The following is a 15,816-nucleotide window of genomic DNA, read 5'->3' as shown; positions in this document are numbered from 1 at the left end:
GACATAAACACTACTATCCCTACTTAAAGATGAGGCAACTTTAAGTGGCACAATTATTAAATTTTTTCAAGTGTATTTATTTTGAGAGAGAGACAGTGAGAGGGGAGGGGCAGAGAGAGAGAGAGAGAGAGAGAGAATCCCAAGCAATATCCATGCCTCCAGTGCAGAGCCTGATGTGGGGTTCGAACCCACGAAACCCTGAGATCATGACCTGAGCCGAAACCAAGAGTTGGACGCTTAACCGGCTGAGCCTCCCGGGCGCCCCGAAGTGTCGCAATTATGATGAGGCTCATTATAATTGAGACACTTGCCCAGACATCTATTAAATAGATTATTGTACATAGCGCCCCACCCCCCGGGATCACTCCGGAGAGAAGGGGCAAAACGCTTCTAAACACACAGGTGGACAGTCAGAGACTTACGACCCGTCCCCTCTCGTGACCCGCCTTCCCTACGTTGCTAAGTGCTCAGTAAGGGTGAACCCAGAGGAAGGACAAGGCACCGGCCAGCTGTGAGTTTGTAAGTTCTCCGGCCTTAAGAAACGCCACACGCCGACATCCCTGGAGGTGAGAGGCGTCGAACCTCTCACTGGACAGTGCGCGCTCCCAAAAGACCGACGGAAAGTTGGATTCCCCTGCTCAGTCCTCGGTCTATGAATTATCTCCGCCGCTATGAGGTAAGTGTGTGACCTTCGCTCTTATGGCCGAAGCCGTTCAGAGGGCACGTAGCAGAGTCTGTCGGCACCTCCAACTCCGGCTCCCGGCTGATCTCACCCAGAACGCCGGGCAAAGCAGGGATCCTCCGACGTTCAAAAGAAACAAGCTCTAAAAAGTCAGCTAGTCTGCCCATGGATGGTGGCCACGGCTCAATCTGGAATACGACACAAGAACAAACAGGATTTTTGCTTAAGCAAGCCCTATACCCGTGGGGGGGCTTGACCTCGTGAGCCAGAGACCAGGGGTCGTGGGCTCCACCGACCCAGCCGGGCGCCCTTAAACAAAGATTTTTTTTTTTTTAAATAAAGATTCAGGATTTAGAAAAATCTTTTTGTTCTGTGAGATTATCATGTACCGAATGCCAGCTTTGGAGCTGGGGACTGGCCCCACTTCAGCCGTTGAAGAGCGATGTGTTGATTTCATGTCACCGTTTTTCACTACCTTCGAGACAGACGCTGGTATTTACTCTCAAAAGGAGATGGACAGACTCAGCTCCAAACCAGGAGCTAGAAGTGGCCGAGCTGGGTCTGCGTGGCTCCAAAGCCAGCGGTTCTGGCAGCCAGGGGGGCCTCCGGGACCCTCCCCCCCCAGCCCCGCCTCGGCCTGCCGTGTAGGTCCTCGCCTGTGTCCCTCCCCAGGCTGCCAGAAGGCAGGTCTGGTGGCGCCAGCCGGGCCAGGCCTGGGGAAGCGCTGCATGAGCCACGATAAATAAATGAATGAGCAAATGGATGGCTCTTTGGGGGAGAGTCTGGAGGCCAGGCCTCTGCTCCTGAGGCCCCGAGGGCATTTGCAGGCACCCTCAAGGCCGAGCCTCGGAACCCCACACCCCGTTGTTCCGGTCCCGGGGCGGCTCCCCCCGCCTCCGCCCCGCTGCAGTCCTCCACGGGCAGCCTCCTGTCTGTCTGGCTGCTGCTCCTCCGAGTGGCAGAGGGGACACCAGACGTCCCTACAGCACCAGCACAGCCACCCACGGGTGACTTCAAAGCTCAAGGGCAGAGGGAGGAAGAACCGGTTCCCCAGACCTCGCCTTACAAGCTTGAGGAGCGGAGGGAGGCGCGGGGGGGGGGGGGGGGGGGGGGGGGCGGGGACAGGACGGGGACAGGGGACTCTTAGGGGTTGACAGCCAAGGGCTCCAGCCCCAACCCACCCCTAGCAAGCTTCGTGACCCCAGACAAGTTATTTCTCTTTCTGGGCCTCACTTCTCACTCTGAACCAGAGGCCGGCTTCATGCCCGTGAAGGGCCGCTCCGGACCCAGCCTCCTCCTGCCCACAAGCTGGGGCGCATAAGGGGCTGCGGTGGCCAGAGAGGAAGTGTCACAGGGCCAGGTACCCACGTGGCTGGGTGGGGGTGTATGGACCAGACAGAGACACGGGTGGGAGCTCGGGCTTCCCGGCCTGGGGCCTCCTGGGGAAGGTGGACAGTGCCCGCGGATGGTCTTGGTCACTGTCCAGCTGTGACAGGACCATAGGCAAGCCACCTCCTCTCTCTCTCTCTCTCTCTCTCTCTCTCACTTGTCTGTAAGAGGGTACTGACGGTCTTACCCTCTCTAACATCTGCTTGTCCGTGAGATGGGAGAGCCGAAAAGTCTGTGGCCCAGGCGGGTAAGGGGTGGCCGGTCTCCGGGCAGGCCTCACGCCACGTGGGGTTTCTGCAAGGGCCCGAGGCCACGTTCCGGATGAGCCAGCGTGGCAGGCCTGTTTGGTCTGTGGGTGACTGACGTTCCAAAGGGGGCTAACCCTTCCTCTCCACGGTGCACGGCTTAAGTTTCTGCCTTCCCTGCCCCAGCCTGGCGACCTGTCCCTCTGACCCTCAGCAGACAGGTCACTCCCCCTCCGGGCCACTCCCCCCACCCTTCAGGCTCAGTAAGGTTAAGAGTCTGACGCTGGTTGGACCTTCTCCAAGGGGGCCCTGACTTGGGGGGATGGGGAGAGGGGACGCACAGCCGGGGAGCAGTGAGGGACCTGCTGGGAGGCTGGCTGCCCCCCCATATCTGGCAAAGTCAAGCCCAGCTGCCTTCCCCTCTCCACCCCACCCCCCCACCCTGACAAGACCAGCCCCGCCCCTCCTCCTCTGCCAGCACTGCGGGGCAGGGGGGGGGGGGGGGGCTGCTCAACCACCTGTGCCAGGGCTGGGAAACCCAGCGTGTCCTCGACCGCCCGCTTTCCCCTGGCCTTGTCCCATCCAGGCCTGGGCCGCTCGAACTCGCTGCTCCGGCCACGTTGCCTCTCTCCCAGGCTGTTGGCTGACACCTTGAAACTACCCCGATGTCACATCCTGGCCACCCGCTGCACAGCGCCCAAGCCTACCGGCCCTGGTACAGGCGCCCAGCCTCCACTGCCCGTGGCAAAGCCCCTCCTTAGACTTGCAGGTGGGCCTGTGGGAGAACGGTGAGCATGAACTTAACCATCTGGCCCCAAGGCTGTTCCCCCTCCCCGGGCCTCACCTCTGCCCTCATGGCAAATCCTACTGTCCTTCAAAGTCCAGGTCAGAGGCCAGCCTTCCCTCCTCTTCACGCCCTGCTGACTCCTCCCTGGCAGCGTGAAGAGAGAATTCTGCCTGTTAAATCCATCCAGCTGCTTGCAGGGGCGGGGGAGGGGGGGGCGGTGCGGGCAGCACTGGGGTCTGCACAGCACGGGGCAGAGTGAGATGCAAGCTGGCACCCCTCCCCCACCCCTGCCAGCTCCTGCCAGGCGGTTTGGGAAGATGCTCTCGGTGTCCACTGTACTGATGGGGAAGCTCACCCTGAAAGCAAGGGGGCGCCCGGCCTGAGGCCCGCAGGTGGGAGCCGGTGGGGACCCGAGACTGGTTTCCCCCGTCTTAGCTTGCTCAGACCAAAGGTCTGGTTAGAGGAGACCTGGGCGGGGCCTCCATCGGGCCCAGAATGAAGAGGAGGGGCTGAGCGGGGCGGGGCCTCTTCTGGAAGCTGAGGCCGGAAGCTGCCCAGCAGGCACGTATCTCAGCGGTAAAATGGAAGGGGAGGGCCTCGGCTGCTGTCGTCGGGGTTCAGGGATAGGCAGCCCGGTCCCACCCTGCAGCTCCCTACCAGCCCCCCATAAGCACGTGCAGGTGAGGGCCCGGGCACCCCTGCATCAGGGTGGCCCCGGGAGGTCCCTCAGGCAACAGCTGGTCTGGCAGAGGCGGCTGGGAGAGGGTCTTGGGAGGAACACACACCCCTGACCTTCAAGGAGCTTCTGGGGAGCGGGGGGTGCCGGCCCCAAACTCACCCAGGACCACATCTCTGCCTCCAGGATGGGTGATGGGAAGCAGTAGGGAGAGGAGGCAGGGGGACCCCAGGGGCGGTAAGGGCTGGCAGGGGTACCAGCGAGGGAAGGCAGGGCTGAGGGCAGCTGGGAAAGGGCAGTGGAGGAGCCTGGGCAGGGGTGAGGGGCACAGATGGCGGGCTGGGGGACAGATGAGAAGTGAGTTTGGGGACCAGCCAAAGGAAGCAGGAGGCCCAAGGGGGCGCCCCTGACTCACGTGATTCCCCCAAGTTGCCCCTTGCCCCTGGGGCTGAGCTCTTAGCTGGGGGGGAGGGGTGGAAGGTCTCAGAGGAAAGGGCAGAAAGGCCCAGAGCTTAAACTGGAGGGGTCCAGACCAGACCCTGGGGGGCCACGCAGGGCTGGGGGCAGACGCCAGTGGGTTCGCTCCCAGGTTCCCCCACCCCTGTGGGTACCAGCCAGAGCTGCTGTGGGTACATGAGGGTGACAGAGAGAGGGGCCTCGTGTCCTGTGATGGGAGTGAGGATCACCTACCTAGGCCAGCCCAGACACAGGGTGGCCACCGGGCAGTGGCCCTGGTGTCCTGACCGTCCCCAACAGACCCCTGGGGCTCCTGGCTCTCTTTTTCTCTCGGATACAGAGGACACAGCGGCTTCGGAGACCTCAGACCCAGCTCAGCGCTCCTACTCCCTGAGGGGCTAAGAGGGACAGGGGGCTTGGGGACCCTTCCCAGCCTCCCCCAGACTTTGCGATGCTTTTCAGACCCTGAAAAGCCCCCAGCACCCACAACTCTGGGAACCCAGGGAGGCCAGGCTGTGCCCCCTCCCCTGAAGCCAGGCCCCTCCCCGGATGAGGAATCTGGCCTCCCTTCTAGCCTGAACCCCTGCCCTGGAGACTCGAGCTGACCAGTCAGCTGTTCACGCAGCATAAATTCTGAGCACCTGCAGGCGGTGAGAAAGGTGAACAGGATAAAAAGGCATCCTCAAGAGGGGACGACGGTCTACGGAGGGGACAGTCTACGGAGGGGACGAGGGTCCATGGATGGGGCAAGGGTCCATGGAGGGGACGACAGTCCACGGAGGGGACAAGGGCCCAGAGGGGACAACAGTCTATGGAAGAGACAGTCCGTGGAGGGGACGAGGGTCCATGGAGGGGACGACAGTCCGTGGAGGGGACAGGGGTTCAGAGGGGACAACAGTCTGGAGGGGACAGTCTGTGAAGGGGACGAGGGTCCAGAGGGGATGAGGGTCCACGGAGGGGACGACAGTCTGTGGAGGGGACAAGGGTCCAGAGGGGATGACAGTCTGGAGGGGACAGTCCGTGGAGGGGACGAGGGTCCATGGAGGGGATGACAGTCAGTGGAGGGAACAAGGGTCCAGAGGGGACAACAGTCTGGAGGGGACAGTCCATGGAGGGGACAACAGTCTGTGGAGGGGACAGTCCGTGGAGGGGACGAAGGTCCATGTGGGGGGGGGGGGGTGGGTCCATGGAGGGGACAACAGTCCACGGAGGGGACAAGGGTCCAGAGGGGACGACAGTCTGTGGAGGGGACAGTCCGTGGAGAGGACGAGGGTCCACGGAGGGGGGGTGAGGGTCCACGGAGGGGGGGGTGAAGGTCCATGGAGGGGACGAAGGTCCACAGAGGGGGCGCCTCCTCACACACACCCTGCGCTCCTGGTTCAGCCCCCAGCCAGAGGCCCGCAGGAGCCCGTTGGCTCACAGCCCTACGACAGCCAGCGGTCCCTCCTGAGCCCCCGCCGCCCACCACAGCCCCTTCTGGAGCCGGCGGGCGCTCTCCCCTTCCTGAAGTCACACTGCGCCATTCCGTCCCTACACTCGCACGGGACCTGCAGGCCGGTCGAGGAGCCCGGTCAGGAAGGACTTCTGGGCAGTAAGTGGCCCAGCGGACTCTGGGTCTTGGGTGAGCGCAGGCCCTCACCTCACCTGGCCGGGTGGGTCTGGGTCTGGGGCTCTAAGCGGTGCGGGAGGCGAGGTCGGCGGCAAACGTGGAGCCGGGGCGCCACCTAGTGGCTTCCCACCTCCCAGCCCAGAGCCCGGTGGGGGTCCTCCGCCCCTTCCTCACACCCTCTGGCCGGCGACAGCTTTTGAGTGCCAAATACAGAACAGGCATTTTGCTTACATCGCTTTATGTAATCTCTCCCCAGCCCCCCAGTCCCTTTGTTTGAGGATCAGAAACCCAAGGTTCCCAGAAATTAACCTGCCGAGATCTCTCGGCCGGGACGGGGGCCCAAGGCTCACCCTCGGGAACCCATGGCCCTCGGCAGCTGTGAGCTCCGGCCCTGAGGGCCCGAGGCAGGTGGGGAGGATGAGGTGGGGACAAGGTGGGTGTGGGGTCCCCTGTGCTTACACGCCAGCCCAGTGACGGAGCCCCCAGCCGACAGCACAGCCCCAACAGCGTTTCCTGGGGCTGAGTCTTCAGTTCCCATGAGGTGGGGACGGGGAGGAGGCAGAAGGAGACTTCAGTCCCCGGGGGCTGCCGCTTTCAAATGTAACAAAACCCCAAGGAAAGCTCTCGTGCTGGGCCTCCATCCCAGGGGGCACAGGCCAGTGTGTGCAGCCAAGGGGCCCCTCTGGGGGCACACGCACCAAGGCTCTCTGGCTGCAGAATCAGATTCCTGTCCCCCCACAGCCCCCCCCCGCCCGCTGGCCCCCAATCATTTGCATATATTTGCATGAACAGCAAGGCAGGTCCAGCTAAAGCCTTTTCTTGGCAACAGTGGCATCAGTGCAAGGCCGGGTGACTCTCCTAGGGAGCCGGAGAAGACGACAGTTCAACGGTCCCCGGGGTCAGGGGACCCCGGGCCTCAGCCCCTCCCCGGGCTCCGGAAGTGTCTGTCCTTCTTCCCTGACCTGTGGGGAGACCAGGTAGGGGCAGGAAGAGGCCTTCAGGACCACGCCGCGTGGTGAGAAGAGGCTCCTGTAGCAGCGGGGACCTGTCCCCCCTAAGGCGGGGGGGACGGACCCACCCTCCCAGTGTGAGGTCCCCGGCCAGCGAGGCAGGAAGCCTCCTCGGCACTGCAGGTACACGCTGGACGCAAGTACTCGGGAGGAAAGGTCCCCCCAGCCCGAGGGGGCTCCCAGGACCACCGTGGAGCGAGCACAGGCGGCCTCCTGACCTCAAGGGAAGACCGGAGCGCATCTGGATGCTGCTCGAAGGGGAGCCCGCCGTGGATTACAAACTCAAGACTGGGACTCAGGGCCTGTGCTCCCTCACCCCCCCCCCCCCCCCCGGGCCCCGCCCACAGCTGCCCACCTCTTCTTCAGTGCTTTGTCTCCAAAGAAGTGGCTGAAGATGAAGCCCTCAAAGTCATCCACCTCATCGTCGTCACCCGTCTGCCTCACCGCCACCTCCTCCAGGCTGTCCTCCAAGGCATCCACAAAGTCCCGGAAGCGGAGGCGGTCATGGCGGAAGATGCCATCCTCCCCAAAGTAAGCGGGCGAGAGCGGCAGCTCCTGGGTCAGCTGCCCGGCCCAGGGCAGCCGCGCCAGGTAAGTGGTCAGCACAGAGGCCAGCTCCTGTCGCCGCACCGGGGCCAGCTCTGCCCCGAAGGCCAGGCCCTCCTGCCGGGCACACTCGCGCACACCTGAGCAGCCCTGCGGGGCCCGGTACTTGCGCCTCAATAGCTCGGCCCACGGTGCCGGTGCCGGGCGGCCTCGCCCGTCGCTAGCGCCCTCCTCCCGCTGAGGGTGCTGCTGTCCCCTGGGGGGGTGAGGGCTCCCACTCCTCCTAGGGCGCTCCTCAGGGCCCTGCCGCCTGGCGTCCTTCCTGCTGCCCCACTCCGCCCCCTGCGGCTTGCCCTCCCCCCAGCCCTCTGCCACCTCCCGGCCCTCACCCCCCCAGTTCTTTCTCTCCCGACCAGACCCCTCCTTCTTGTGCCTCCGGGGCTCAGCGCTCCGGTCCCCCTGCCCACCCCGCCGCTTCTCCTTTCCACTCCACTCCCTGGGACTCTGGAAGCGGGGCTCCCGGTGCCCGGCCTCTGAGGCGTTGGCACCGACCCCGGGGTGCCCGCCCCACTTCTCCAGGCCCTGCAGCTTCTGGGCCAGTCTGCGGCCCAGCTCGGCCAGGTCCCCTCGGCCCGCACCGCTCAAGCTCTGCTCCAGGTCCTGCCGCACCGCCCCCAGCAGCCGCCGCTGCCTCTCCAACTCGCGCCTTAATGCCTGGGCCTCCGCCTCCAGCCGTTCCTGCTGCTCAGGGAGGCCAGGGCCCGGCTCCCACTCCCCGGAGACCCCGCCGCCCAGAGGGCCTCCGCTCCAGGGGACGCACACCCCGTCTGGGCCCCGCACGCAGCCGGCCCGCAGCCGCTGCAGCTCGGACTCCAGGGTGCGCTGGGCGGCCTCGCCCCGCCGCAGGGCCCCCCGCAGCCGCGCGTTCTCCTCTTCCAGCTCTCGGGGCTGGCGCACCAGGCTCTGAAGCTCCTCCTTCTGGGCCTGTGGTGGAGGGTGCCACAGGAGGGTCGGGAAGGGCCCGGTGCCTCCCGCCCCGCTTCCGCCCAAGGGAGTCGGCAGGACACGGCCTAGGACGCTCAGAGAGTCTGGTTCTCAACCTCCTCGCCATCCACAACCTGCACCGAGCCCGTGACCCCAAATTCCGTCACAGACCTCAGCTTCCACGTCCTCTACAAGGACACACTTCGATCCACCTGAGATCGACCAGACGCGGCTCTCACGGCCCTTTCTGCCTCCCACACCCAGAAGAGACGTTATTAATCGAGCCTCGGCAGTCCTACCGATCCCTGTTCACACGGGGCCCCGGGCAGACTGCACCCATCAGGCAGGGTGGCCTCAGGCAGCGGGGGCGCCAGCCGGGATGCCAGCCGGGCCTGGGCCGTGGCCGCAGGGTGTGAGCAGAGAGCCAGGAAGAAAGCCTAACTCCAGTGGACAGAGGAGATGGTGGTGGGAGGCGAGCAGAGGCAACCTGTAGGACACACACCCCTCCCACCCCTCCCCTCACCCCTGCGTGTGCCCACCTGGAGCTGGGCCTGAAGCAGCCGAATGTCCTGGTTCTCCTTGGCCAGCTTGTCCAGCAGGAGGGCCATGCTCTGCAGGCTGGGCACCCTGTCGGGGGGTGCTGAGGCCTGCAGCGGCTGCCCCAGTCCATCCTAAGGGCACAGGAGCCAGTGACCCCTCCCGCCCCACAGCCAGGCCGCCCCGAGTCTCCCGGACGGTCCCCGCGCCCCCCACGCCATCCAGCACCTCCGCATCCGAGCCGGTGTCTGGGAAGGCCTGTGGCTGTGCTTCCTCCGTGGGCCCTGTGGGAAACCAAAGTCCCAAAACTGGCCCGCTCCCTCACCCCTGCACACACACGGTCACCCGCCTGCCCTGGGCCTACCCTACGGCTGAGAAGTCCAGCAGGAGAGGGCCGAGGGTCGCCCTGAACAGCTGAGAAGGTCAGTGACTGAGCAATGAATGCACAGCCCAGGGGCCCTACTTCTGACTCGGGGAACCGCCAGTGGCCTCCCTGAGGCCGGGCAGGGACGAGCCAGGGCCCCGCCCCACTCACCGCTGTCAAACTCCGAGAGGCCGCCTGAGGATGGAGACAGAGGGGCTCGGTGAGGCCAGAGCGGAGGAGAGGGGCAGGAGGGGTCGCGGAGACAGGGAGGAGGCCGCGGCAGGGAGGTAGCGCTCACCGCAGAAGAGCAGGATTCCCAGGCCCAGCAGAACCAGGGCCCCAAGGAGACACACGTTGGGGGAGAGGCCCGGCTCCCCGCCCGCGCCCTCGCCGCGGGCCTGGCCCTCCACGCCCAGGGCCGCCACGGGCCGGGGGGTGCTGGGCTCCCGTCCCCGCCGCCTCCGCAGCCCCTCCGCCTCCACGTCTGTGTCTGTGTCGTCCTCACTGCTGGAGCGGCGGGCCTCCTCCACGGGCCAGGCTGGAGAAGCAGTGGGCACGAGGCAGTGAGGCGACCGCAGAGAGAGACATAGTCAGGGACCCTGCCCCCGTCCACCTGGGCGGTCTTCAGATGCCCGGCCTATGGGGGGTGGGGGTGGGGAGGGGCGGTCCTTCTATCTGCAAACTCAGGGAGCAGCTCTTCCCTAAAAGCACCCCCTCCTCCACACGTGCCCCCCACCCAGCTCCCTCGGCAGCTCCTGTGCCCGCCGGGCGCTGCCTCTCAGTCCGTCCTGGCTCTTCCCGGTCCTAAAGGCGAGGGTCCCGCGGGGCCCGGCCATCTCCCCGCACAGTCACCCACACCACTGACTTTCCTCCTTAGCAGACGAGCCCCCAGTCCGTAGATCCTGACCTGGCCTGCCCACGGCCCCGGGCCTGATGACCATCTGCCAGCCACCCTACCTGAGTGTCACCTGGGGACCAAGCTCTCAGTACCCCACCCTCCACACCGGTGCCCCCCCCACCCCTGTTCAGAGAACGACCCCACTGCTACCACCTGGCCACCTGAGCCCTCCCCCCGGGCCCTCCCCCCACACCCCTGCCTCGTGTCTGCCTACCCTCTCTTCGGCAGCTTTGCGCGAGCACCTCGCTCGTGCCCTAAACGGCCCAGGTCTTGCCCTCTCCCTCCACCCCGTCCTTCAGCAGAGAAGGACTCGCCCACTCCTTGGCCACAGCCTTGGCCAAAGGCTCCTCAGCGCGGGACAGGCGGCCCGTGCCTCTGCTGACGACCAACGGCCTGCTCCTTCTCAAGATGCCCTCCAACCTGAACCTTCCCCCGACCGCTCCCGCCCCTCTCTCCCTTCCCTCAACTGTCCCCTGGCTGAACCACTCTCCCCTCCCCTCCCTCCTCTCCCCTTCCCCCTCCTTTCCCCACGCTCTTGTTCTGACTTCCATTTGGTTCAGACGAGTCTGCCTCTCACACGGGCCACGCACCGCCCACTCCCCCTCCCCTCCTGGGCACAGAACCGACATGTGAAAGAGGCTCAGGGAACAAGAGTTGAATCTAGAAGCAAGAAAAGAAGGGGCCTCGTGGCACAAGGGAAAGAGTCAAGCAGACCCAGGCCCTGCCGCTTACCAGCTGTGTGACCTCGGTCAAGTCACTTGACCTCCCTGAATCCTCGGGGGTAGTGGTGAGGTTTCACTGACACAGGGCAAGGCGAGTGCTACGCTGCTAAGTGCCGGGGCCTGGACCAGAACCGTGCTCAGCAGCAAACGCCCTGCCCCCCGTTCCTTCCAGAAGGAGAGGGAAGACGGAGACCAAAAGGCTCTCACCTGCGTTGGGAGATGAGGGCAGGCTCTGTGGGGGGCTGTGACCCTCCAGGTCCTGCGTGTCTCGTGTGTCTTCTGGGCCTGCCACCACAGGGGCCTCCTCCAAGTCTCTCTGGACCACCATGTCTCCCAGGCCGGAGGGCTTCGTGGCACAAGCGTCACCTTCCAGGACACCCTGAGCAGACACAGCCACGAGCGGCTCCAGGCCTCCCCCCTCTCCAGTTGCCCTCCCCAAACCGGTGAAGATCCTCACCTCGGCCTCGGTCTTCTCTGGCAGAAGGGGACCGCACTGGGGACTTTCAGTCTGGAAGGGGGTCTCTGCAGCAGACGAAAAGGCCCAGGAAACATACCACTGTCCCCCAGATGAACTTCCTACACAGCCCTCTGGCTCCCACAGGCCCTACCAGATTAGAAGGGGCAGGAGACCCCGCAGCGTAGAGGAAGGCGGCTGCACCCGCCCTCAGGAGGGCCTGTTACCTTCTCCATTCACGGCCCCAGCTAGTTCATCAGCAGCTGCCTCGAAGTGGCTCCGAGGGGCCTGGGGAGCTTTCCCGGGTTCTGGGTCCATCCTGGATTCTGGGCCCAAGGTCTCCACGGGCAGGCCCTGGGGGAGGGGGTGCTCCAAACCAGGAGCACGGGTGCTCTGCTGGGGTCCCTGGGGCCAGCCGCACGGCCCGGGGACCCCCACCCACATCTCACAAAAACCTACGCGTGCCATAGCGAGCTAACGCGAGGTGGGGGAGGGCGGCGGGCGGCAGCTCCTCTCCCTGACCTCCCTGACCTCGCTTGACCTCCCCTCCCTGCCCTGCCCTGCCACCGTGAGGGACTTCCAGAGGCAGCTGCTGGCCAATGGAAAAGTGCGGCTGGGCCAAGACACCCCATCACCTAGGAACCTGGTGCCCCCCACCCTCCCAAAGAAGCCGGCCAAGGCCGGGGTCTCCCACCTCCCCACCAATGGAAGCTGCCGACTGGCTGGCTGGGAGGTGGGCGGCCGGCAAGAGAACAGAGCCCCCTGGCCACTTAAAGGTCACGATCACGTTCCCCATGGGTTTCCCTGCAGCGTCCACTCGACAGGCCGCCCACTTTACTCGCATCTTCCAGGCTTTTCTGGCCTCTTCCACTGCCCCACACGCAGCTGCTGGCAGCCGACAACTTGGCCCGCCCCCCCCCAGTTCTGCCCTCCCTGCACACCCCTGCCCAGCAGGCCTGCCACCCGCTCACCCAAGCAGGGCTTCTGCAAGCCCTCCAAGGATCGTTGTGCGCCTCAGTCCGTTTCTGTGCGGTTTTCAAACCGCTCGTTTCACCACGGCCACCCCTCTAAGCCAGGAATCACAACCCCCTCTTACAGCGGGGGACAGAGAGGAAGGCCCCGCAGTCGTTCTGGGCCGGGGCTCTGGCCCCGGGCCCTGTGTCCTGCCCTCGCTCCCACCCTCACACCCCTCCCCCTGGCGGTCCTAACACTCCAAGTCACGGGGCCCGGGGCCCTTGACGAGCTTTCTCCGGCCCCCTCCCCCTTCTTGGTGGCTTTGGGGGCACAGGAGCCCACTGGCTTCCTGCCCCCACTGCCAGCCGCGCTGCCCGACCTTCAAAACACTCCCTCGTTCACCCCACCCACAGGCGGTGACTGTCCCGAGGCCCTCGAACTCACAGCCCTTCTGTGACTCCCCCACCCAGGAGGAGGCCTGCGTGCCGGGGCCTGCTCCCCCTCCTCCTGCCCCTGGAGCTCCTCTCGGCCGCCAGCAGGAGGTGACACAGGTGCCCAGCAGAACCGAGCAAGGGGACAGACCCAAAAGGCAACCCAGCCCCGCAGGAACTTCTCTCCCACAGGGTTCCCGGGCCTGCGTCCTACCTCCGAGCCGGCAAGCACCCAGCTGTTGTCAGAGTCTGGGCAGGAAGCCATGGTTGCTGGGGTCCCCGAGGGGGCTGTGGCTGCCACCTGCGGAGAAAAGTGCTCTTAAGGACCCCGGTTCCCTTCGGCGAAGGCAGGATGCAGAGAGCAGCCTTGGCTGGGTTCCCGGGGCTGAGCAGTGGCTTCCAGAACCAACCCTTCGAACCCTGACACTTGAACTTTCCTGGGCAGTATCAGCTCTTACAGATCAACACCTGTCAGCACACACAGAGAAGTTCACCTGTGGTCCCTGGGAGACTGAACTGATTTTGAAAGGTCCGAGCACGGAGCTGGAGAGGATCTGGGGGTACCCGGGCCAGCGCCCCCAGGTTAGAGCCAGCGGAAACGGAGGCGTCAAGGCTGCTGACCTGCCCGGGACGAACAGCTAACGGGAGGAGGGAAGAGAACAACCACCCAGGCCCCCCCACAATCACTCCCCAAGCCCCTCACCGGGGCCCAGAAGCTGAGACTGGACGGCCTCCTTCCCACTGAAGTGTCCTGCCCACCATACATCCTTCCTACAGGCTGGTCAGGGGTTCTCAACGCTGGCTGCACACCGGGGCCGCCCGAGATTCTGATTCAACTGATTTCGGGTCAGACCCAGGCATGGGTCTTGGGGGTTTTTGTTGTTGTTGTTTATTTGTTTTTTTAATTTTTCTCTTTAATGTTTATTTATTTTTGAGAGAGAGAGAGAGAGACAGAGTGAGAGTGTCAGACGGGCAGAGAGAGGGAGATACAGAATTCGAAGCAGGCTCCAGGCTCTGAGCTGTCAACACAGAGCCCAACTTGGGGCTCGAACTCACGGACGGTGAGATCATGACCCGAGCCGAAATCGGACGGCTCCAATGACTGAGCCCCCAGGCGCCCCCCCCCCCCCGCCCCCGCCAGGCATGGGTCTTCTTGGAAACCTCCCAGAAGGCTCTCTCCTGTGCAGTCCGGCCTGAGAACACCTGACATGGCCCAGACGCGTTTCAGCACACCCTTGGTAAATCTCCTCATCACACTGACTCTCCATTCTAAGTTCTGTTTCCTTTCTATGTAATCTGCAGGGTCATCCCATGGAACTCAAGGCAACTGGGAAAAGGGTTTAAAAACAGCCATCGTTTGTCAAGGCCTTACGGTTTGCAAAGTGCAGACGAAAATCAGGGCTGCGGCCCTGCGCCCTGCTACTCGCCTCTGACTCGGCAGGTGGGGGTGGGAAGTCACGCCAGCTTCTGAAGCCTGACACAAAGTGGGGTAAGGAGAGGGAGACCTGTCCTGTCACTCCAGCCAAGACTGTCCCCTGAGTCTGGGCAGCTGTGACGGGGACCTGGCACAAGGCAGGAGGATAAGATGAGCTGACCCCCCCCCCCCAGTCTTGGGCTGTGGTCCTTCAGAGGAGGACACAGGACCACTCACAGAGGGGCCAAACGGGGGGCACAGGAGCAGGGCTCTGTAAGGAAACGCTAGGAAGGGAAGTGAGGCTTGGGAAGAAACGCTTAGGGACCCCCTGGCGGCCCCCATCTGTTTAAGCTGGTGCCAAGTCCTGCGCAGGGTCCTGATACTCCTGTGGCCTTTCAAGACCCACGCCCGGGACAGACAGCTGACGGTGTCTTCCCCAAGGCCTGTGCCTCCTAGACACGCACAGCCGTCCCACAGGCAGACAGGAGAATGGCTGCAAGGACCCCCACACCACATCCAACGGGACCCCCTGGCCAGCTTCTGAAGGCATCCACACAGCCAGCCCTGTTAGGCCTGCCTGCCACTCTCGGGCCTTCCACCGCCTTCTGTCACCATGTCCCCATTCCCAGTTGCTGCGCGTGACTGTTAACAGGTGGTGGCAGGAAGGAAGTGGCAGCAGCTTGGGCTGAAGTCTCTGTTTCTCCCTGGCTGTGTACAGCCTGCTCGGGTCCTCCAGAACCAGGAACCATGGCAACCAGGGTGATGTCAGACTCACTGTCTCCATGGAAACCAGCCCCGGCATTTGGGTCAACAAAGACAAATACTTCTGAGCCCCAAACAGGAGACAGTCTGGAACCCCTGCACCCAGAGTTCCAAACTCTGCCACTGCTCTGTCCGTAGAGTGCATCCAAGATTCCAAAAGATGGCCCCGTTCTCCTCAGCCCGCATCGCTTTACCTTTTTAGGAAGTTCCCTTCTCGGTCCAACCTACATCGCTCCCCGTGGGGTTTCAGATCTCGTTCCGGTCTACCTCTCCACCTCCACCCTCCCCACAAAAACGGACCTTAAGGCTTGTCAGACACTCTGCTGTTCCTAGAGGACAGCTAAAGGGGGAGCTCTCCCCCCTGCACAAGCTGGCAAGTCTGGCCCAACTCAAGCCCTGTAGGGGTGGCTGCCCCAAACCTCGGAAGCAAAGGACCCCCGCGCCACCAGAGCATGCCCGGGGCGCCCGAGCAAGTGCCGGTCCGGGACACGGCCGTCCCGGACGCCGCCTCTCCAGGCCCAGCAGGGACCAGCAGCTCCCGGGTCCCCGGGGACCAGCGTCTCCACGCCCCTCCCGTGTGATGGGGTCCGCGCGACCCCTGCCCCGCCGGGGCCTCACCTGACCCAGCAGTACCCGCAGTCCTCACCCGACTTGTTGCGGCCTCCCCGGGTTTCCAGCCCAGGAGAGGAGGGGCCCACGTGACCGGGACTGGCCAATGGAGAACCAGTGTCCCGGAGAGGGCGGAAACTTTGGGCCAATCAGCGCTGGAATCGAGAGCCGGCGGAGGGGAGGGGGACCTGCCGGGCCCCCAGCCCCGGGCTCTCCTCCCACGGTCGGCTGGGCTTCCCGCAAGCTGGGTTTTCGGCGACCTCGCCTACTTTCCCAGTGTAGAAACA

At 64.3% G+C, this 15,816-nt stretch overlaps 1 protein-coding gene and 1 long non-coding RNA gene across 9 annotated transcripts; both read right to left on the bottom strand.

The window, feature by feature from the left end:
- Positions 1-202: 202 nt before the first annotated feature.
- On the bottom strand, positions 203-5,373 carry LOC122211683. 3 transcript variants are annotated; one of them, XR_006198775.1, is made up of 4 exons: positions 4,877-5,373; positions 4,470-4,633; positions 3,161-3,247; positions 203-870 (listed from the first exon to the last, which is right to left on the bottom strand). It is a non-coding gene; the product is annotated as an uncharacterized LOC122211683 (long non-coding RNA). The 3 variants fall into 3 exon arrangements; XR_006198773.1 differs by having other exon boundaries at positions 4,470-5,373; XR_006198774.1 differs by lacking the exon at positions 203-870 and adding an exon at positions 2,266-2,365 and having other exon boundaries at positions 2,835-3,247; positions 4,470-5,373.
- A 692-nt stretch (positions 5,374-6,065) lies between these two features.
- On the bottom strand, positions 6,066-15,648 carry PBXIP1 (PBX homeobox interacting protein 1). Of its 6 annotated transcripts, XM_042925012.1 has the most exons (12): positions 14,117-14,350; positions 13,239-13,365; positions 12,959-13,045; positions 11,587-11,728; positions 11,363-11,427; positions 11,113-11,284; positions 9,584-9,823; positions 9,457-9,480; positions 9,150-9,205; positions 8,924-9,055; positions 7,210-8,384; positions 6,066-6,806 (listed from the first exon to the last, which is right to left on the bottom strand). In XM_042925012.1, exons 3-12 carry the CDS (start codon positions 13,007-13,009, stop codon positions 6,761-6,763), a joined length of 2,103 nt encoding a protein of 700 aa, XP_042780946.1. In that variant the 5' UTR covers positions 13,010-13,045; positions 13,239-13,365; positions 14,117-14,350; the 3' UTR covers positions 6,066-6,760. The 6 variants fall into 6 exon arrangements, with proteins under 6 accessions (XP_042780946.1, XP_042780947.1, XP_042780945.1 ...); XM_042925013.1 differs by lacking the exons at positions 13,239-13,365; positions 14,117-14,350 and adding an exon at positions 15,567-15,648; XM_042925011.1 differs by lacking the exons at positions 13,239-13,365; positions 14,117-14,350 and adding an exon at positions 15,539-15,637.
- Positions 15,649-15,816: the final 168 nt, after the last annotated feature.

The sequence above is a fragment of the Panthera leo genome, chromosome F3, assembly GCF_018350215.1.
Source record: "Panthera leo isolate Ple1 chromosome F3, P.leo_Ple1_pat1.1, whole genome shotgun sequence".
Classification (NCBI taxonomy): domain Eukaryota; kingdom Metazoa; phylum Chordata; class Mammalia; order Carnivora; family Felidae; genus Panthera; species Panthera leo.
This window is presented reverse-complemented; position numbering and strand designations above follow the sequence as displayed.

Excerpts from the sequence above, each read along its gene's own strand:
- PBXIP1 (XM_042925009.1), bottom strand. The coding sequence starts at position 15,065 with ATGCACTCTACGGACAGAGCAGTGGCAGAGTTTGGAACTCTGGGTGCA. Across the intron at positions 11,729-12,958 it reads GGGTGCTTGCCGGCTCGGAG|CACCCCCTCCCCCAGGGCCT; the intron begins GTAGGACGCAGG and ends CCTGGTTTGGAG. Across the intron at positions 9,481-9,583 it reads GGGAATCCTGCTCTTCTGCG|GCGGCCTCTCGGAGTTTGAC; the intron begins GTGAGCGCTACC and ends CTCCATCCTCAG.